This window comes from Misgurnus anguillicaudatus, chromosome 4 (assembly GCF_027580225.2).
Source record: "Misgurnus anguillicaudatus chromosome 4, ASM2758022v2, whole genome shotgun sequence".
Lineage (NCBI taxonomy): Eukaryota > Metazoa > Chordata > Actinopteri > Cypriniformes > Cobitidae > Misgurnus > Misgurnus anguillicaudatus.
In genome coordinates, this window is record NC_073340.2 from 10,544,967 (window position 1) to 10,560,632 (window position 15,666).

General features: G+C 37.6%; 1 protein-coding gene across 2 annotated transcripts in view; it reads left to right on the forward strand.

Moving 5' to 3' along the window:
• The first annotated feature begins 287 nt into the window (after positions 1–287).
• p4ha1a (prolyl 4-hydroxylase, alpha polypeptide I a) overlaps positions 288–15,666 on the forward strand; it is a 28,240-nt gene continuing 12,861 nt past the window's right edge. For both annotated transcript variants that reach the window (XM_055175781.2, XM_055175782.2), the window contains exons 1-4: positions 288–435; positions 13,484–13,606; positions 13,946–14,042; positions 15,189–15,340. In XM_055175781.2, coding sequence (XP_055031756.1) covers positions 13,507–13,606; positions 13,946–14,042; positions 15,189–15,340 — 349 coding nt within the window. In that variant the 5' untranslated portion in view covers positions 288–435; positions 13,484–13,506. The remainder of the gene's footprint in view (positions 436–13,483; positions 13,607–13,945; positions 14,043–15,188; positions 15,341–15,666) is intronic.

Consider the following 15,666-nt stretch of genomic DNA (forward strand, 5'->3'; position numbering starts at 1 on the left):
GACATACTTATTATAGAAATAAACATTTTTATTTGCATATATGTGTATATATTGTTCTGTAATCCAGTGTAGTTAGGTTTTATTTAACTTTAATTAGATTTTGAAAATCCCTCTCCATTCAACAGGGTTAACGTCTGTTTATTCAAACTCGTAATTTAAAAATTAAAATAAAACAAATATTGACATTTAAAAATTGAATAATTAACCAAATCTTGTTTTGCTTGTGCATATAACTTTAAGGGCACAGCTACGCATTTTGATCAGCAGGTGGCGCTCCGGTGTAAACATTCGTCTCCTGCAGATTTTTCTACAGTACAGTTGATCTGATCTCCAGCTTGTGAAAGCGGTCAAGCTCCAGACAGATAGGTCGAAGAAGAGAGGAGCTATCCAAAAACATTTAGCTACTTTGGTGTTACTCAGATCCAGGAGGTGAAGGTGAGTTGATCTAACGTTACTTCAGTAAATATGTCTGCAGACGATCGCATACTATCAATGTAAGGAACGAAGCCTCGAGACTCCAGAAATTTCCCAACATTTTCATAGTTTACACCTTCAGTGTGCCTGCTGCTTCTATTGAGTTGTATACGCCGCTTTAAATAGATGTTATATAAGATTAAAAACATTTCTGTCTGTTAGTTTGGCGTCTGTGGATTTCCCCACTGCGGTTATTGATGAAAAATCATCTTGGGTCGTGATTTCACTGACGCTCAATGATCATAAACTGAGAATCTGTGTTGTTCTGGTAACTTCTGTACATGATGTTAAAACTGACCTAAACCATCAGTGATTATAAAGTAAAGAGAAAATTTATTATCAACATTTACGCTGCTTGCTCTATTAAAACATGACGACATACTAGAATATTATATTATTTTTTGTCGCTGTAATAAAATTTTCTCTAGTTACGTTACACTTCTGTTTAAAACTAACTTTATGCATTGGCAAACAAACAGATACTAGTAATGTAAAAAGTCAAAGACACGGAATTTTAGTTGTGTGAATGCAGTGGTGTTTAGAGTAATAAACTAGTAGTGTTGGTTTAACTTTTTGCGCTGGGGGAGGGGACGGGACGTGGCACTCAATTTCCCATCGTTTACAAAAATACTGTAAAAACTGCGTGATAACCGTTAGCTGGCATTAGTAAGCATTTAATTACTTTAGTCAAGTGCAGTTAAGTAGTGTATAGCATACGAAATTAAGTGTATACTAGTTTAATTTATTTTGCCTTTTTAACGGTATATGGTTATCAACCCCTATTTTTAACCAAATAAGTAAAATCCAATATTTACCCCACAAAAAGTTAATATGGTAACCAAAGTACTGTACATTCATTGGTATTAAACTGTAGTAGTAACTTAGTTTTAGTCACCAGAGTCATACCAGTAAGGACATAAAAGCCGTTTTACGCTGCACGTTGTTCCCAAAAAATTGCCCTAAAATTCCCAGAGGGCTTTCTGTGTTCAAACACGTCCCGGAATTGATCCCAGGAACGATCCCGGGATAGCGACCTAGCAACATTGCTGGGATCAGTCACGGGTCGCACCCTGTGTAAACAAAAGGCAGGAACAGTGCTGTTACTGTGCGTTCACACCAGATGCAGGAGAGACTGCAAAAAACACGCTATTCTCGGGTAGTTGGTCGCTTGAACATTTTGAGTTTACTCGCTTTATTAGTGCGTGAAATTCTAGTAATTCGAGACATTTATGTGGCATTTCGCATCATGGGAGGGGCTTCTGCGACTCCACTCGCTTCCTGTAATCACGTCACTACTAGAACAAGCTCCTGATTGGTTAACGCAGCGTGAATATCTGCCAAAGTTCAGATATTTTAACTTGCACGTTTCCCACGCAACCATCAATTTGCACAGAACACGTCATACGCACTGCACGTTCCGCACCGCAGGATGCCTATTCGCATCTTTGCATTGACTTAAAGAGACACTTTACCGATTTGCATTAAGCTTTGTATCGTTAGAACCCCAGTTGTGTTTTTAAATGGTCGTGCATCATTCCCTCAGTTTCCCCTGAGACGGGAGAAATAAAGATTTTATTGTTGCACTTCCTTTTATCAATGATGTAAAAATTGTCATTTTGCGTCATTGAAAGAAGGAACTGATGTATCTTTGTCGAGGGTGAAAGACTACAGACACTCATTCCTCATTTTTCCAAGGTGGGGGCTATGGGTGGGACTCACTCCAGGGCTTGACATTAACTTTTTGAGCAACTTGTCCTTCGGACAAGTAAATTTGTGTTTCACTTGTCCATGCACAAAAGACACTTGTCCGGGTAAAGATTGATAATATAATGTATTTTTTGTGTTTTGCTAATAAGTGGCGGAGCAAGGGATTTTCAGTGGTGGCCAGGCAGGGGCCAGCAGTTACTCTGGTGGCACATAAAATCTCTATCATCCATCCTTAAAATACTTTTAAGTATTATAGGTGTGTTAATAAAGAATAATGTATAACATACAATTGCTACAATACTTGAATTTTAATTAAAATTAATTGAGATTAACATAAAATTTATAGTCATAATTCAACCTCATGTTTTTTTAAACTATTTAATCAAATAAAACTTTTGAAATTTACTTTGAAACCAGGATTTATATCTCCCATTGCTGAAAATACTATAGAGACCAGAAAATCATGTGAATTTATAGGCCACTGAAAAAGATTCATTTGGCTGCATCTTGCTACTCTTTCTGAAGAATGATGCTATATCTGCTGCCTTTCTCTTCATTTTTCCCACATTTCAATGATTGTAGAAAAGAGTCACCTTTAATAAATGGACTAATCCGGTCACCCCTGTTATTAAGTGCGAAATGGACTGTTCCAAAACTTACCGCTAGAAAGTCTGCGCAGTGTCGGAGAATAGAGCAGGTGAATGATAACGGGAAAGGAGATCGGCTGAATAGTGTAAATAGTTATAGTTTAAATAAGCAGGATTGATTAAAATCAAAGGACGTTTTGTGGACTGTGCGTGCATTATACTAAACACACATCTATGCACATTTAATAAAGTTAACGATTTGAATACTTTGAGTGAGACATACTTGTTCTAACCGGACAAACTGTAACCTTCAACCAAACCCGGACTAGCAATTAAAGCAAAATAATAGAAGATTTTTCAATGATTGTCTGACATAAAAACACTAAAGCAAAACATTACCATGTTTTAAAACTTATTAGAATAAATGTATCTAGATTATCTGTTATATATATAAAATCAATCTTAAACCTAGCATTTACGCTGTAATGTTCGTGTGGGATTTTTAATGTACAGTGACGAACTCTGTCATTCAAATCGCTGTCGCGCAGCACGCAGACATGTTCGGCGATCAGGTTTAATGCGCGCACAGCTTGTTTAGTAACAATAACAGTAACATGTAAACGTGTGTGTCGGCGCGCTGCGCTCTCTGTTCAATATTCTGCTCGGTGTTTGCGCTGCGCGTTCTGCTCTGTCGTTAACGGCACATAACGTGAAGTAACATTGATTGAAATTTAACTTGTCCAGTCGGACAACTAATTTTCTCTTACACTTGTCCTACAAAAAATCCACTTGTCCCGGACAAGCGGACAAGCCTTAATGTCGAGCCCTGCACTCGCGCTACAGACCTATTACAGATCAGTGGGTGGGACTTACTAAAATATATGAACACAGACGAAAAAACAATCAGCCGCCATCTTTATGCTAAGCTAAGCTAACAGACATTGTGGAGCGAGCCAGACTTCATGTTATAATAATAGCGGAAGTTAATCAATATTATATGGAAGAGGGTGATTTCGCTAGCGTGATGCTCTAATCCGCTGTTCGTGGCACCTTTATGAGCCACAATACAGCAAAGAGCTGAGGCAGATGGAGGAACTGAAGCCCGAGGAGTAGGCCGGAGCCTGGGCTTCGGCTAAGTAGAGGAGCCCGGGGAAGACGCCGCAACCATCGGCCTCTGCTGCGTAGAATAGCCCGGACTGGCTCGAGCTTGAACGGACTAGTAGTGGCTGTACTCTTGCTGTGTGCCTCCTGTATAACATTTCTGCATCAGATCAGGATATGGACGTTTGTTTGGTGAATGGCAAGAGAGGTACTTTGGGCGTATTTATTTCACAGACGTGTTTCGGCTTACGAGCACAAGTGCTGAGCCAGCGGGTCTGTGGAGTATACATATTGTGCGGTAGACGCGTTTGTGTGTAGGATCCGGCATTTTCTTCTTTGGGAATATAAATGTTTGGCCAAGCACTCTTAAAAATATATCAGAAACTGAATGAAGCTTTCTCCTACCCAAGCTTCGTACAGTATATGGACAGCGGCGTGTTGGATACATATTTTAGAATCCTAAACTGGAAGCGACAGTCAAAGCCTGCAGGGATAAACGAAAGTCTGACTATAAAGTGAGTGTTTCTATTTTCTTTGTTTTAATAACGTGGCATTTATGTACACAATAGCATATCTGAGCCGTGTTCCGATTAATGGGAGTGGCCTGCAGAGCTGTGCATTGTGGTGCATTGTGGGAGTTGTAGTTTTCCATACAAATGCGCCCTAAAGTCACGTTCTGTCTTCTCTCTGTAAAATAGGCACAAAATTTTAAATGATTGTTACATTTCGACTTCAAATATGACCCACTTTCAATAAAGATCAGTGTGTCTTCGGGTGAACTGGCCCTTTACCATGTAAATCACTTGTGCTTGCCGCCTCTTCCGTGTGTGGTGTGAACGCACAGTAAGGTGTGTCATAGTGATGGCGGATGTGTTGTGAAAATGACATGGTTGTCCTGCAGTTCTTTAACCTGGTTTAAATGCAGATCGACGTTCACAACAAAAACACGTCTGCAAACTGGAATGATGCAAAGATCAGGCAGCTCCTCACAATCCGCTGAAGCTGAGATTAAAAATCACTGGCAGTGTAAATGAACCAAAATCAAACCATCCAGAATCTCTGTGTGAAAGGGCTTAAAGAGCACCAATGGCCCGATTCATGTTTTTACATTTCCTTTGGTGTGTTAGTGTGTATTAGTACATGTTAACAATATACAAAAGGTACAAACCCCAAAGTAAACGATGGCGCAAGTTATCGGGCTCTATCTTACACCCGGCGCAATGCAGCGCAATGCGTGACGCAAGTGTCTTTTGCTAGTTTCCACCCTGCGCAATTATAATTTTCACATTTAGCGCCACGTTGTTTCAATAGCAAATGCATTTGTCCCCCCTTTTGCGCCCGTGGGCGTTCTGGTCTGAAAACGAGGTGTGTTCAGGCGCATTGTTGGCGCGTTGCTATTTTGAGGCAACTAAAATAGACTACGCCATTGACCAACAAAAACCTGCTCTAAAGTCTAAAGTCAATGGTGCAATATGTTTTTTTGTTAATTAAAGAGCGCATTAGTAATATGCGTCTATAAACGGGACGAAAACGCGGGTTTGCTTATCACACACATGAATGCACAGCAGCACAAAAAAGTTTTTAAATATGAAAGATTAAAGGATTGAATGTAAAAGATTATTATTGAGTCTCTTGGACATAAATGAGGACCAATTATGAGACATTAGAAGGCGCAAAGAGCTGCTTCACCTGTAGCCTGGTAATTAAATAAATAAATCCTTTGCTTTAAACAAATGCATCGGTTTTTAAATGTTTTTTTTTAAATGCTACCTCACGGATTTATTTTATATAATGACTCTGTACCTGTGGATATGGTGAGATGAGAAACATTTTTAAGTAATGCTTAAAAAAACTTGTGACGCTGTCCAAGTGCTGAAACGTCGGAGAGCCGTTTGTAAATTCTTTATCTCCTGTTTGTTACAAATAAAGTATTTTTAGAGTACAAACCTTTTCTTACATACTTGTAAATAATTTTTTGATGATATTGGATAGCCATACATTTAAAGCAATTAAAAGTCTGCTTTTTTACTTCCATGACTAAAAGAAAACGATTTTTAAGGTTTTAATAAAAAAATAACAATTTCAATACAAGTGAAAACAACACAATTATTTAACATTAATCTTAAACTGTGGATCTTATTCCTCCGCTTAGTTTTTCAGTTTACAAAGTCCGTCATCTAAATAGGGATTAGACATATCTCCAGCGCAACTGGCTTTTAAAGGGGATGAGAGCTGAGACTCTCATTGGTTTATTGCACGTTACGCCCAAAATACTCCCATTACAATAGGACCAACCCTTTTCGACCATGCGCTCGGCGCACAAACCATTTTTCCCGTCGTTAAATTAGCAAAAGTGGAATTGGACGCGCCCATTTAGACGTTGTGCTGTGCGCTTTAGACAATGCGCTTAGATCGTTAAAATAGGGCCCATCGTCTCCCATGTTAATCTCTTTTCTTGGACTACAACAAACACACGGATTGTAGGCAACAGTTTATGATAATTAATGTAGGCGACATTATCATAATTTCTCCCGCTTTGGACTCACAGCCTGTAAGTTAACTCCTGTTAGTATTGCATTGTGACCGAATCTTTCAAACATGGTTTAGGAGTGTCACATTTCCGGCTGACATCAGAGGTATTCAGGCTAATCACAACATACCGATTAGCTGACCAATCAGGGACAGTTTTGTACAAAATCTGTGCGTTTCAGGAAGAATGTGAAATCTGAAGGTACAAAAATGTACGGTATGTGGCATTTTTTTAACCATAAACCACTCGAACACGTTGTATTAAACCAAATAGACAAAATAACATTGTTTTTAGCATGAAATAGGTGCTCTTTAACAGAAAGTTTGAGTGGCAGTGTTGCTGTTTTGTGCTGATATTGTGATTTTACCTAATGGCTTTCTTATGGGCCCTCTTTACACGTTGCATTACATTGCAGCCTAGATCTAGATGTTGTCTATATATTTTTTTAATTTCCTAATAAATAGCTAAATGTTAAATTCAAGAGGTTTTGGACTTATTTTTTTCACTAAAATAAATGTTTTTGTTACTGGGTACGATTACCAAATTTCAGGTACAACTGAGTACCAACCCTAACCATTGTACATTTTTGTAATTTTTTGTCTGTTATATCAAGTGACCACATTCAGTAACCTTCCCTAATGTAACCTCAGGCTATTGCGTTTCAGTGTATTCACTGCAGGATTTTAGACAAGCTGTCTGTACAAGTTAATACTAGTTCCTCCAAGATTTAGTCAAATCACAGGTTCTCATCACATTCCTGTATTTAAAGGTTTTGTATGTATTTTTAACAACATGAATCTAAAATGATTTGTACTTCTCAGTATTTACATTTGTGTTTTTTGGAAATTTGCACAAGTGCTTGTTTTAGCAGCTCTTATTGTCACCAACAGTTGCTCTGTTGTCTTGGGAACTGTTGGGAATTGCATTTGCAAGCTGTTGTTTCTTCTTCTTTTTTCTTTGGCTTCTTAAACACAGAAAGTGAAGTATGGTTTGAGCTTTGGGTGTTTTAGTTTCAATGAAACATAAGTTTTAAGGATGAGATACAGCCGTTTGGATTGTTCATCATCTTACTGATCTTTCTTTTAAATGAAGTGAATATAGTTCACCTACCGGTAACCTGTTTAATATAGCTTTTGATTTCTAGTTTTTTGTCTTTTTGAATATGTAAAAAAAATGAGTCAACCAAGAGTTTTTCAAAGCAGCAGCAGCTGTTGTTTAAGTCAACAACTAAAACACAATACATCTTTTTTGCATTTCTAAACCTTGTTCCTGTTGTGTCTTGTGTTTCATACACAAATGAACAAAACTCACTCCTGGTTTCAGTGTTGGCTCTTGTTTTTGGTTGAGCATGATGCTAGAAACACAGCTGACATGGGTTTGGTTCTCACAGAATGAAGTTACTCAGAAAATATATAATGACCTTTCAGTGGCTTTGGATATCCATTCATGTAAAATGTAGGTGTTGTTGTAGTGTAGTTTTACATCTAACATACAATGTGGTGTAAGGAAACGATGACTAAAAGGTGAATTACACAATTAATTTAATTGTGGACACGAATCTAAAATTTAAACAAGGCTTTTACAGCCTTGCACAACATTATGATGGAACTTTTGTTTTTGCCATCATAATGTAATTCATATTTTTATTATATGCATTAGACTACTTATAAATTTACTGTTTAAAATAAAATGTTTCAAAAAAAAATTGTTTCTCACAAAAATAATTAAGGTTTGGATTAAGGTTTGGATAGCTATGTGAAACTACACCCTGTTTAGTTGTGATGTCATCATTAGGGCTGGGTATTGGCAAGGGCCTCCCGATACGATACGTATCACGATACATTGGGTCATGATACGATACGTATCACGAGATGCAGGTGTTTTTAAATTTCCTGCCATTTTCTCACTCCCTCTAACTTCCGAGACATTGGCCGAATGGCTGTATATGACAGACAACTGGACAGTGACAACTACAGCAGCGGCAGAGGAGGTCGTTTGATGCACATGCACAGAGGGATTTGATGTTTTTAAAATATCGATAGTAGAGATCGAAATATGGATACACTATCGATAAAGCTAACTTTCACGATAGTTAGCTGTATCAATATTTTTGCACAGCCCTAGTCATCATGTGTATGTTTCCGTCCTGATGGAAGGGCCCTCGCACACATGACACCGCCACGCCGTGGCATAAGAATTAAAGGGAACAGTAGTAAATAGGCATTTAACCATGTAAACATAGGTGAACCATTTAAAAGTGTAGTATAATGTGCCACATTTCCTGTTGCTAATTACAATTGACAGTAAGGTAGCATCGTGTAAGATAGCATGAGAGAGTGAGTGAGTGGGTGAGTGTGAGTGAGAGGGGGTGTTAGGGATGCTCCGATCGATCGGCCGCCGATCGTAGTCGGCCGATAACGGGATTAAATGACGCGATTGGCGCTCGCTAAATTTGCCGATCTCATGAGCCGATCTTTCTGTTTACTTTCGTCATCATAGCATTCCTGATGCGGCTGCAATTAGAGACCATTTTACACAGTGCGAACATTTTGTAACCCGTTGCTCATGTGTGACGTGCAGATTTGGATTTCTCTCTCTGCTTTTACAGAGATATGTGTATTTTCTATGAGGACGCGCTCCGGTCAACAGCGCAATGCGTCTTCACATCCCTATCACAGACCATTGCATCCTCACGCCGAAAGTTTATTACTTGCATTCGTTTTAAAGTTTTAAAGGTTTAAACTTCCATTTTCCTCACAGCTGCTCTTGTTTACGGACACTCACCGCACACATACACAGCAGCCTGTCATCAGTGCACGTGAAAAGAACGATCTCTTCCGCGTCTTAAAGCTACAGTATCCTAATTCATCTCTCAATAAAATTACTCTCTGCTCATCAGTGAAGAACTGTTGTACTTCATATGAATGCGTGTATATTTAATTTATACAGTAAAGACTGTGAAGTGTTTTATTTTAAGTACTTTTAACCGACATAAACCTTTTTAAAGGCATATTACATTTCTCTTTGCAAGAAGAATTATTTGTTGTGCTTATTTATTTGATTCTCTATTAAAACAATAATATACCTAATTTATAGTTAGTTTCATTTCTACAAATGGTGCAAACTCTGCTAGATTATAGATAAAAGATTCCCATTCCACTGCCATTCTGTAATCGGCACTGATCGGCAATCGGCAGATCATGATCTTGGTAATCGGTGATCGGCCCCAAAAATGCTGATTGGAGCATCTCTAAGCAATAGCCAACAATACATTGTATATAATTGGCCAAAATTATTGCTCTTTTAAGCCAAAAATCATTAAGAGATCATGTTCCATAAAGATATTTGATGAATTTCCTAGTATAAAAATGTAAAAAATGAAGAGCAGTGGCCAGCTATCACTGTACTGCCTGGGGAGCAATTGGGGAAATGTCCCTTGGTATTAAGATGCGTTTTGGTCGATCGGATCACAAGTGGGCGATGCTAAATACAGGTGGGGTGTAAAATGTTTTAAGCTCGTCCACTTTCGAACACATCAGAGTTAGTAGAAAACGCATTAGGCCAGATTGCTTTTGTGGTGTAGACGCTCATGCGGTCGAATGTGTTCGAGCAGCCACAAAAGACTGCATACTCTCCACCTATTGATCCAATGTGTGATGTATCGAGCACTTCTAGCGCGAACCCACAGTGTTCAGCGTTGTCTTTAGGGTTTCATTGATAAAACTAAAGTGGCTGCTCTCCACCTATTTCATTTTTGTTTCATTTTGCGAACCTGTAAAAGTTGCGCAAGCTTATATTTCACCAATAGCTTTGAAAATCAGAGAAAAGCCCTTAAATGTACATTTACACACTGTGCAGCATATTTACTAACAACACAACCAGCAGACCCTGACCTAATATTGGTGCGCGTCAACTTAAACCTGTCATTTCTCTGGCTCGTGTTTTAACGACTTGCCTGTAGACCATCCCCTCAAAATAGTCAGGACAGAAGCAGGTGAAAGTGGACAAAAGAACATGCATCTCTCTTGTCCACTTGTGATCCGATCAACCAAAAAACCAAGGGCTTCAAGATAGAGAGCAAAAGGTTGCCCCTTGGTTTTTGAAGCCAACTCAGAAGCCAACTCAGAAGTGACTTAAACTGCAATTCATGGACAGGCCTCTAGTGGCTGGCTCCAAAAGGGAGTCAATTCCCATAGATTTCACCCCAATGTTCAAATTCCCAACTTTACTGCAGAAATAAATATGTTTACAGCCTGGCCGGTGGGGGGGCAATCAAAGGGGCGGGGCGTATGCGTCATGATGAAAATATTTTTATTTAAAACACTCAAATAAAACTTAATTTTGAAGAAACTATGACAGAAAATGAATGCATACTAGATTATTAATGAAATGTTTTTAACAGATACCTGTAACGAAAATAGCCGCGTGATGAAGTGAAACTAAAGGGTTAATAAACACAAACTGAAGCAGATGTTGTAGAACGTCTGGCGAATGATGATAGATAGTGCGAAGATTGTAAAAACGGATTATTTCCCACTATTAACTATTACATTATCTTAAAGGAATGTAACTACTGTAGCATGTAAATAATGCACATAAATAAAGTGAGCAAGAGCGCTCAACAATTATATCGAATCAACCGCACGTGCATTCTAGTTGCTCAAACTACAAAAATCACCAGCTAACTTACTTTAAATTTGCAAGAACTATAGACTAATACAATAACAGGCTTAAATAAACGCAAAAGTCCACTTATAGTTTTCATGGACACGCGTTTATCAACTGGCGATCCTCCAGATGGACCATTTCGATCGTGTGATGCGCGTGCACGCTCGCGGTGTGAAGCGTGTCCACGCTATTCCCCAAGATGGTTTATCATCTGGCTACAAGATATCCTCCAGACAGTGGCGGATCACGTCTTTCTCTGTGAACCGCATCCGCGCTATTCTCCGAGATGCACTTGACGGCCTTTTGTGCAGCAAATAATTTTTTTTTTGGACGACCTAGTTAAGGCGGTAGGGTTTCCCAGCTTAGGCGGGCCGCCCGAACTGCAAAGTGCTGCGGGAAACCTGCCAGTTGTGAGAATCAAACCAGCAAGCTCTGGTTGCAAGCACAACTCTCTAATGACTAGGATTTGATATGAAATTGTTAAGTGTTAACTGTATTTTTTACAGGTATTGCTTGCATATTAAAGGCGATTTAGAATATGGCTGATTAAAGATGACTTATTTACCACGTCTACAGTAGAAGTGGCAGTGATATTCAGATTAAAATTGACCAGAAACTTGCCTACAAACTTCGCTTTGATGCCCGTTCCTTCGTAATCAGAGCAAATAAAACTGTATGCCAGGTTGGATCCAACCAAAGTCTAATTGTAGATGTCTGTAAAAGGAAAAGTCAGTCCTTAGAGGGCAACCATTTATAAAGTTGGCAAATATTAGAAGTTTGCTCTGTTGTGCTGCCCTGTTTACAAATTGAATCCGCAGGCTTGCTGTATGTAATGTAACTGACTGATGTGGGTTATTGAGTGGACTCTGTGGCATCTCTCAGTGTTTAGATCTGAACAACTCTACAATGTCTCGCCTCATGTTACTGCATGTCTCACTGCACAATAACATTGCTGAAATACATGCAACGACTATGAGAAGTTCAATACTCTGTTATTGCATTAACGCTTAAGTAGAATAAACGTGATTTTATAAACTTCCCCTTTTCTTGGTTAAAATCAGAGGCTTTCACATTTTGCTTGTCAGTTTCCTGATTCATGCTCTATTTTTGATATGTGGTTTGGTTGTGGCTAGTACACCCAAAAATGAAAAAAAAAATCTGTATTTTGAGCTCTTAAAGCATCCGAGGATTGAATGAACCAATTAGTATTTTTCTGTAAACTTACCTTTTAATGTCGCTGTGTGTATATTTGTTTTAGGACACATTTAAATGCATGTTTGAAGTGACTAAATTCCGATATTTTTCTTTCATGTGGCACAGATCGGATAAGACCCACAAACGTGTAAAAAGGGAAAAACGCATAAATTTTTATTTTTTTTTAGATTCGTTTCAGGCCTCATTCATATGTGGAAATAAACAGGATACATGCATTCGCATCCACAATGGAAGCGGACAGTTCGGATATTTCTTTGTCAAGCGTGTCGTATGCAGAGTTGTATAGTACTTAAGTATTTTTACTTTCTACATAAAAGTACATTTTCAATTATTCGTATTTTATTTGTGTTTTTCTTTGGAAAACAAACATTCCAAAACATATTATCATAATTTTTACTCCACAACATTTCATAATTTCAAGTTTTTGGTTTATATTTAATATTTAAGTACATTAAACATCTAGAAATTTTTTCGTACTTTTACTCAAGAAAGTAAAAGTACACAATTTTTATGTAATTAGGCATTAAAATAAATTTTATTATGCAATATATAATGAATACACAGTATGATTTTATGCTTTAGAATGTAGTGAACATTTTTTAGTAAAGAAAAGTAATTTTTTTCCCAAGACAAACACTCTGATAAAGCATAGATGCTTGGAAAATGTAACTTAAATACTTAAGTATTATACACCTCTGGTCGTATGCCATTAATAAAAGTGACGCGATCCACCACCCGCGATCACATGACTCTTCTTGGCAGTGCAACGGAGGACGACGGCTCCACTTAGTGGAGTAATGCTAAAGTTTCATGTCTTGTTACAGAAATAAAGCTCTATAATCTTGTATTTAAACATTATATAAACATTTTACTTCCCCTGTGGTTAAGCTGTTCCTGGTCATTATGTCTGCCTTGAATTGTTTTGCCAAGCGTATGGTATAAATGCTGATATTAGATACAAGTCACTTTTAAAACTTGAAAGGGGTCATCAAAAAAATAAAAAAGGTCAAAAAATTGGAATTGTGCATCAAGATCCGCAGTGTAAATCCAGTCTTAGTGGTTTGGGATTCAGAATAAACTAATTTTCACAGCTTAAAGTGCAACAAATAACTTTTTTAGACACACTGGATGGTTTATATGAATTGTTCCATGAAATGTCTGTAAACTTGTGTTAATAGTGCACTTATTTTCTCTCTTTCAGATCATTTAAGTGCGTGTGTGTGTATGGGGGTTAGGATGGGAGTTTGGAGCGTGCATTGCATTTTGCTCCTGAGCTGTCTGCATAAGTTTTCCTCTGCTCACAATGACTTCTTCACCTCCATCGGTATGTGACCTCTTTCCATTTTATGAGTTTAATGTTTGAAAAGTTTTTTTTTAAGCCGCTTGTGTACATAAACCTTTCTAAAACTGGATTAATGGTTTTCCTGACCAGAACAGAAAAAACGATAGTTTAGTGTAATACTTCTGGATTCAGTACAGCAGCAGTATTTATGCTATTATGCACGGTTGACGTGTCAAGAGAGTCATAATGTATTAAAACACAGAATTTTGTCTTGTGTTACGAAGAAAGCAAATCTTGCAGTTTTTAGAGCAACATTAAGAGGGAGTAAATGGTGACTCTTTAACATTTCTGGTTGATAATCTCTGTGGTATGTGTTGGCAGGTCACATGACAGATCTGCTGTTTACAGAGAAAGACCTGGTAACATCACTGAAAGACTACATCAAAGCAGAAGAGAGCAAACTGGAGCAGGTCAAACAGTGAGTCATATCTGATGATACAATACATGGGTAATTTTTCATCTAGGGACACTTTTGACCTTCCTAAAAAATCTGACAATAGTACAGTTACAAATACATCTTCCTTAGCTCATCTTGCATGTCTTAGATTTAAAAACAAAGAGCCTTTTGCTCCTATAACTGCTATTTGTTGCATGCAGTGTTAAACTTTAAGCTAGTATCATCATGGGAACCACTTCACTGTAATATACAAAATATACCGGTGGCACTGGGCCACTCAGATTGGCGGCTGGCCCACCCAGTCAGAACAGACAAAATAAAAGCAAAATAAATCATGCTTAAATTATAATAATCATTCAGAAATAAAAAACTATTTACATAGAAAGTTTATCATTTGCATGTGTTTATAAACCCTGCAAATGTTAACATTCAAGCCATTTTAAACAATTAAAGTGCAAGAAGATGCTAAAGTGAGCATACCCGAATAGACACACACTTAAGAGCCTACACATGGAGACGCGCATTTCAAAAAGCACACCCAAAATGATCTTGAAATACCACAGTTTCGGCAAATATTATTATTTAAAGATACAGTCATGCCTTAAAGTAAAAGCAAACAGTTCAGAAAGAAATCAGATGTGTGTCAGTATATGGACACGTGCTTATCCGGTCTTAAAGTGGCAGTAACCTCAAAAAAATCTGTTTTGTGTTATTACGTTAATCAAACAACAAAAGATAAAAGGAAAATCACTTCTGTACCTTTAAAAAGATGAATTATATTTAATTCATAGAATGAAGATGATGTTATTATTCATTTGATTCTATTTCTGTTCCTAAATACTACTGCTATACTTTATTTGTAACTTTGTTTTTTTTGTTTTTTACATACGCTTATAATTTCTTCATTTGTCTTTATTTTATTTTCCAGTTTTTGCTGATCCGAAAAATATTTGATACATGACCCAAAAAACATAATGTAATCTGTTTAACCACTATATTTTAAAATTATGTAATTGAAGAATAGGCATTAAGGTCCACCCTATTTCACCAAGGTCCACTCAGTTAAAATTTTCTGCCTCGCCCCTGATATATACAACAAGTGTATAAAAGCAAATATTTATGTACGCTCATGATCTCTCAGTACTCTCTGCGTGTGTTTGTTGTCAGGTGGGCAGAGAAGCTGGATGCTTTAACAGTCACAGCCACACAGGACCCGGAGGGGTTTTTGGGTCACCCTGTCAATGCATTTAAACTGATGAAGAGATTAAACACAGAGTGGGGCGAAGTGGAAGATCTGGTGCTTAAGGACATGTCTGATGGTCAGTGCCATTTACATCTGAAGTACATAGGAGATGTCATCCGAGACAAAAATAAGAGTTTCTGGTTGATGCAGTTATTCAATGTTGGTTAATGTTTTTTTGTAATAAAATCACAGAATTTATAGCAAGTATATGATAGATTTAAAATAGTGGTCGATGTGATGTGGGTTTTTTTTATAGCCGATGCTGATACTGATATTGAGAAAGCTGGCTGGCCGATATGAGGGTCATATAACATAAATGTAATTAAAGTAAATGAATGACAAACAGATAATTGGTACACTAAATAAACATTTATGTTATGGAATGCTTGATTCTAATTGGCC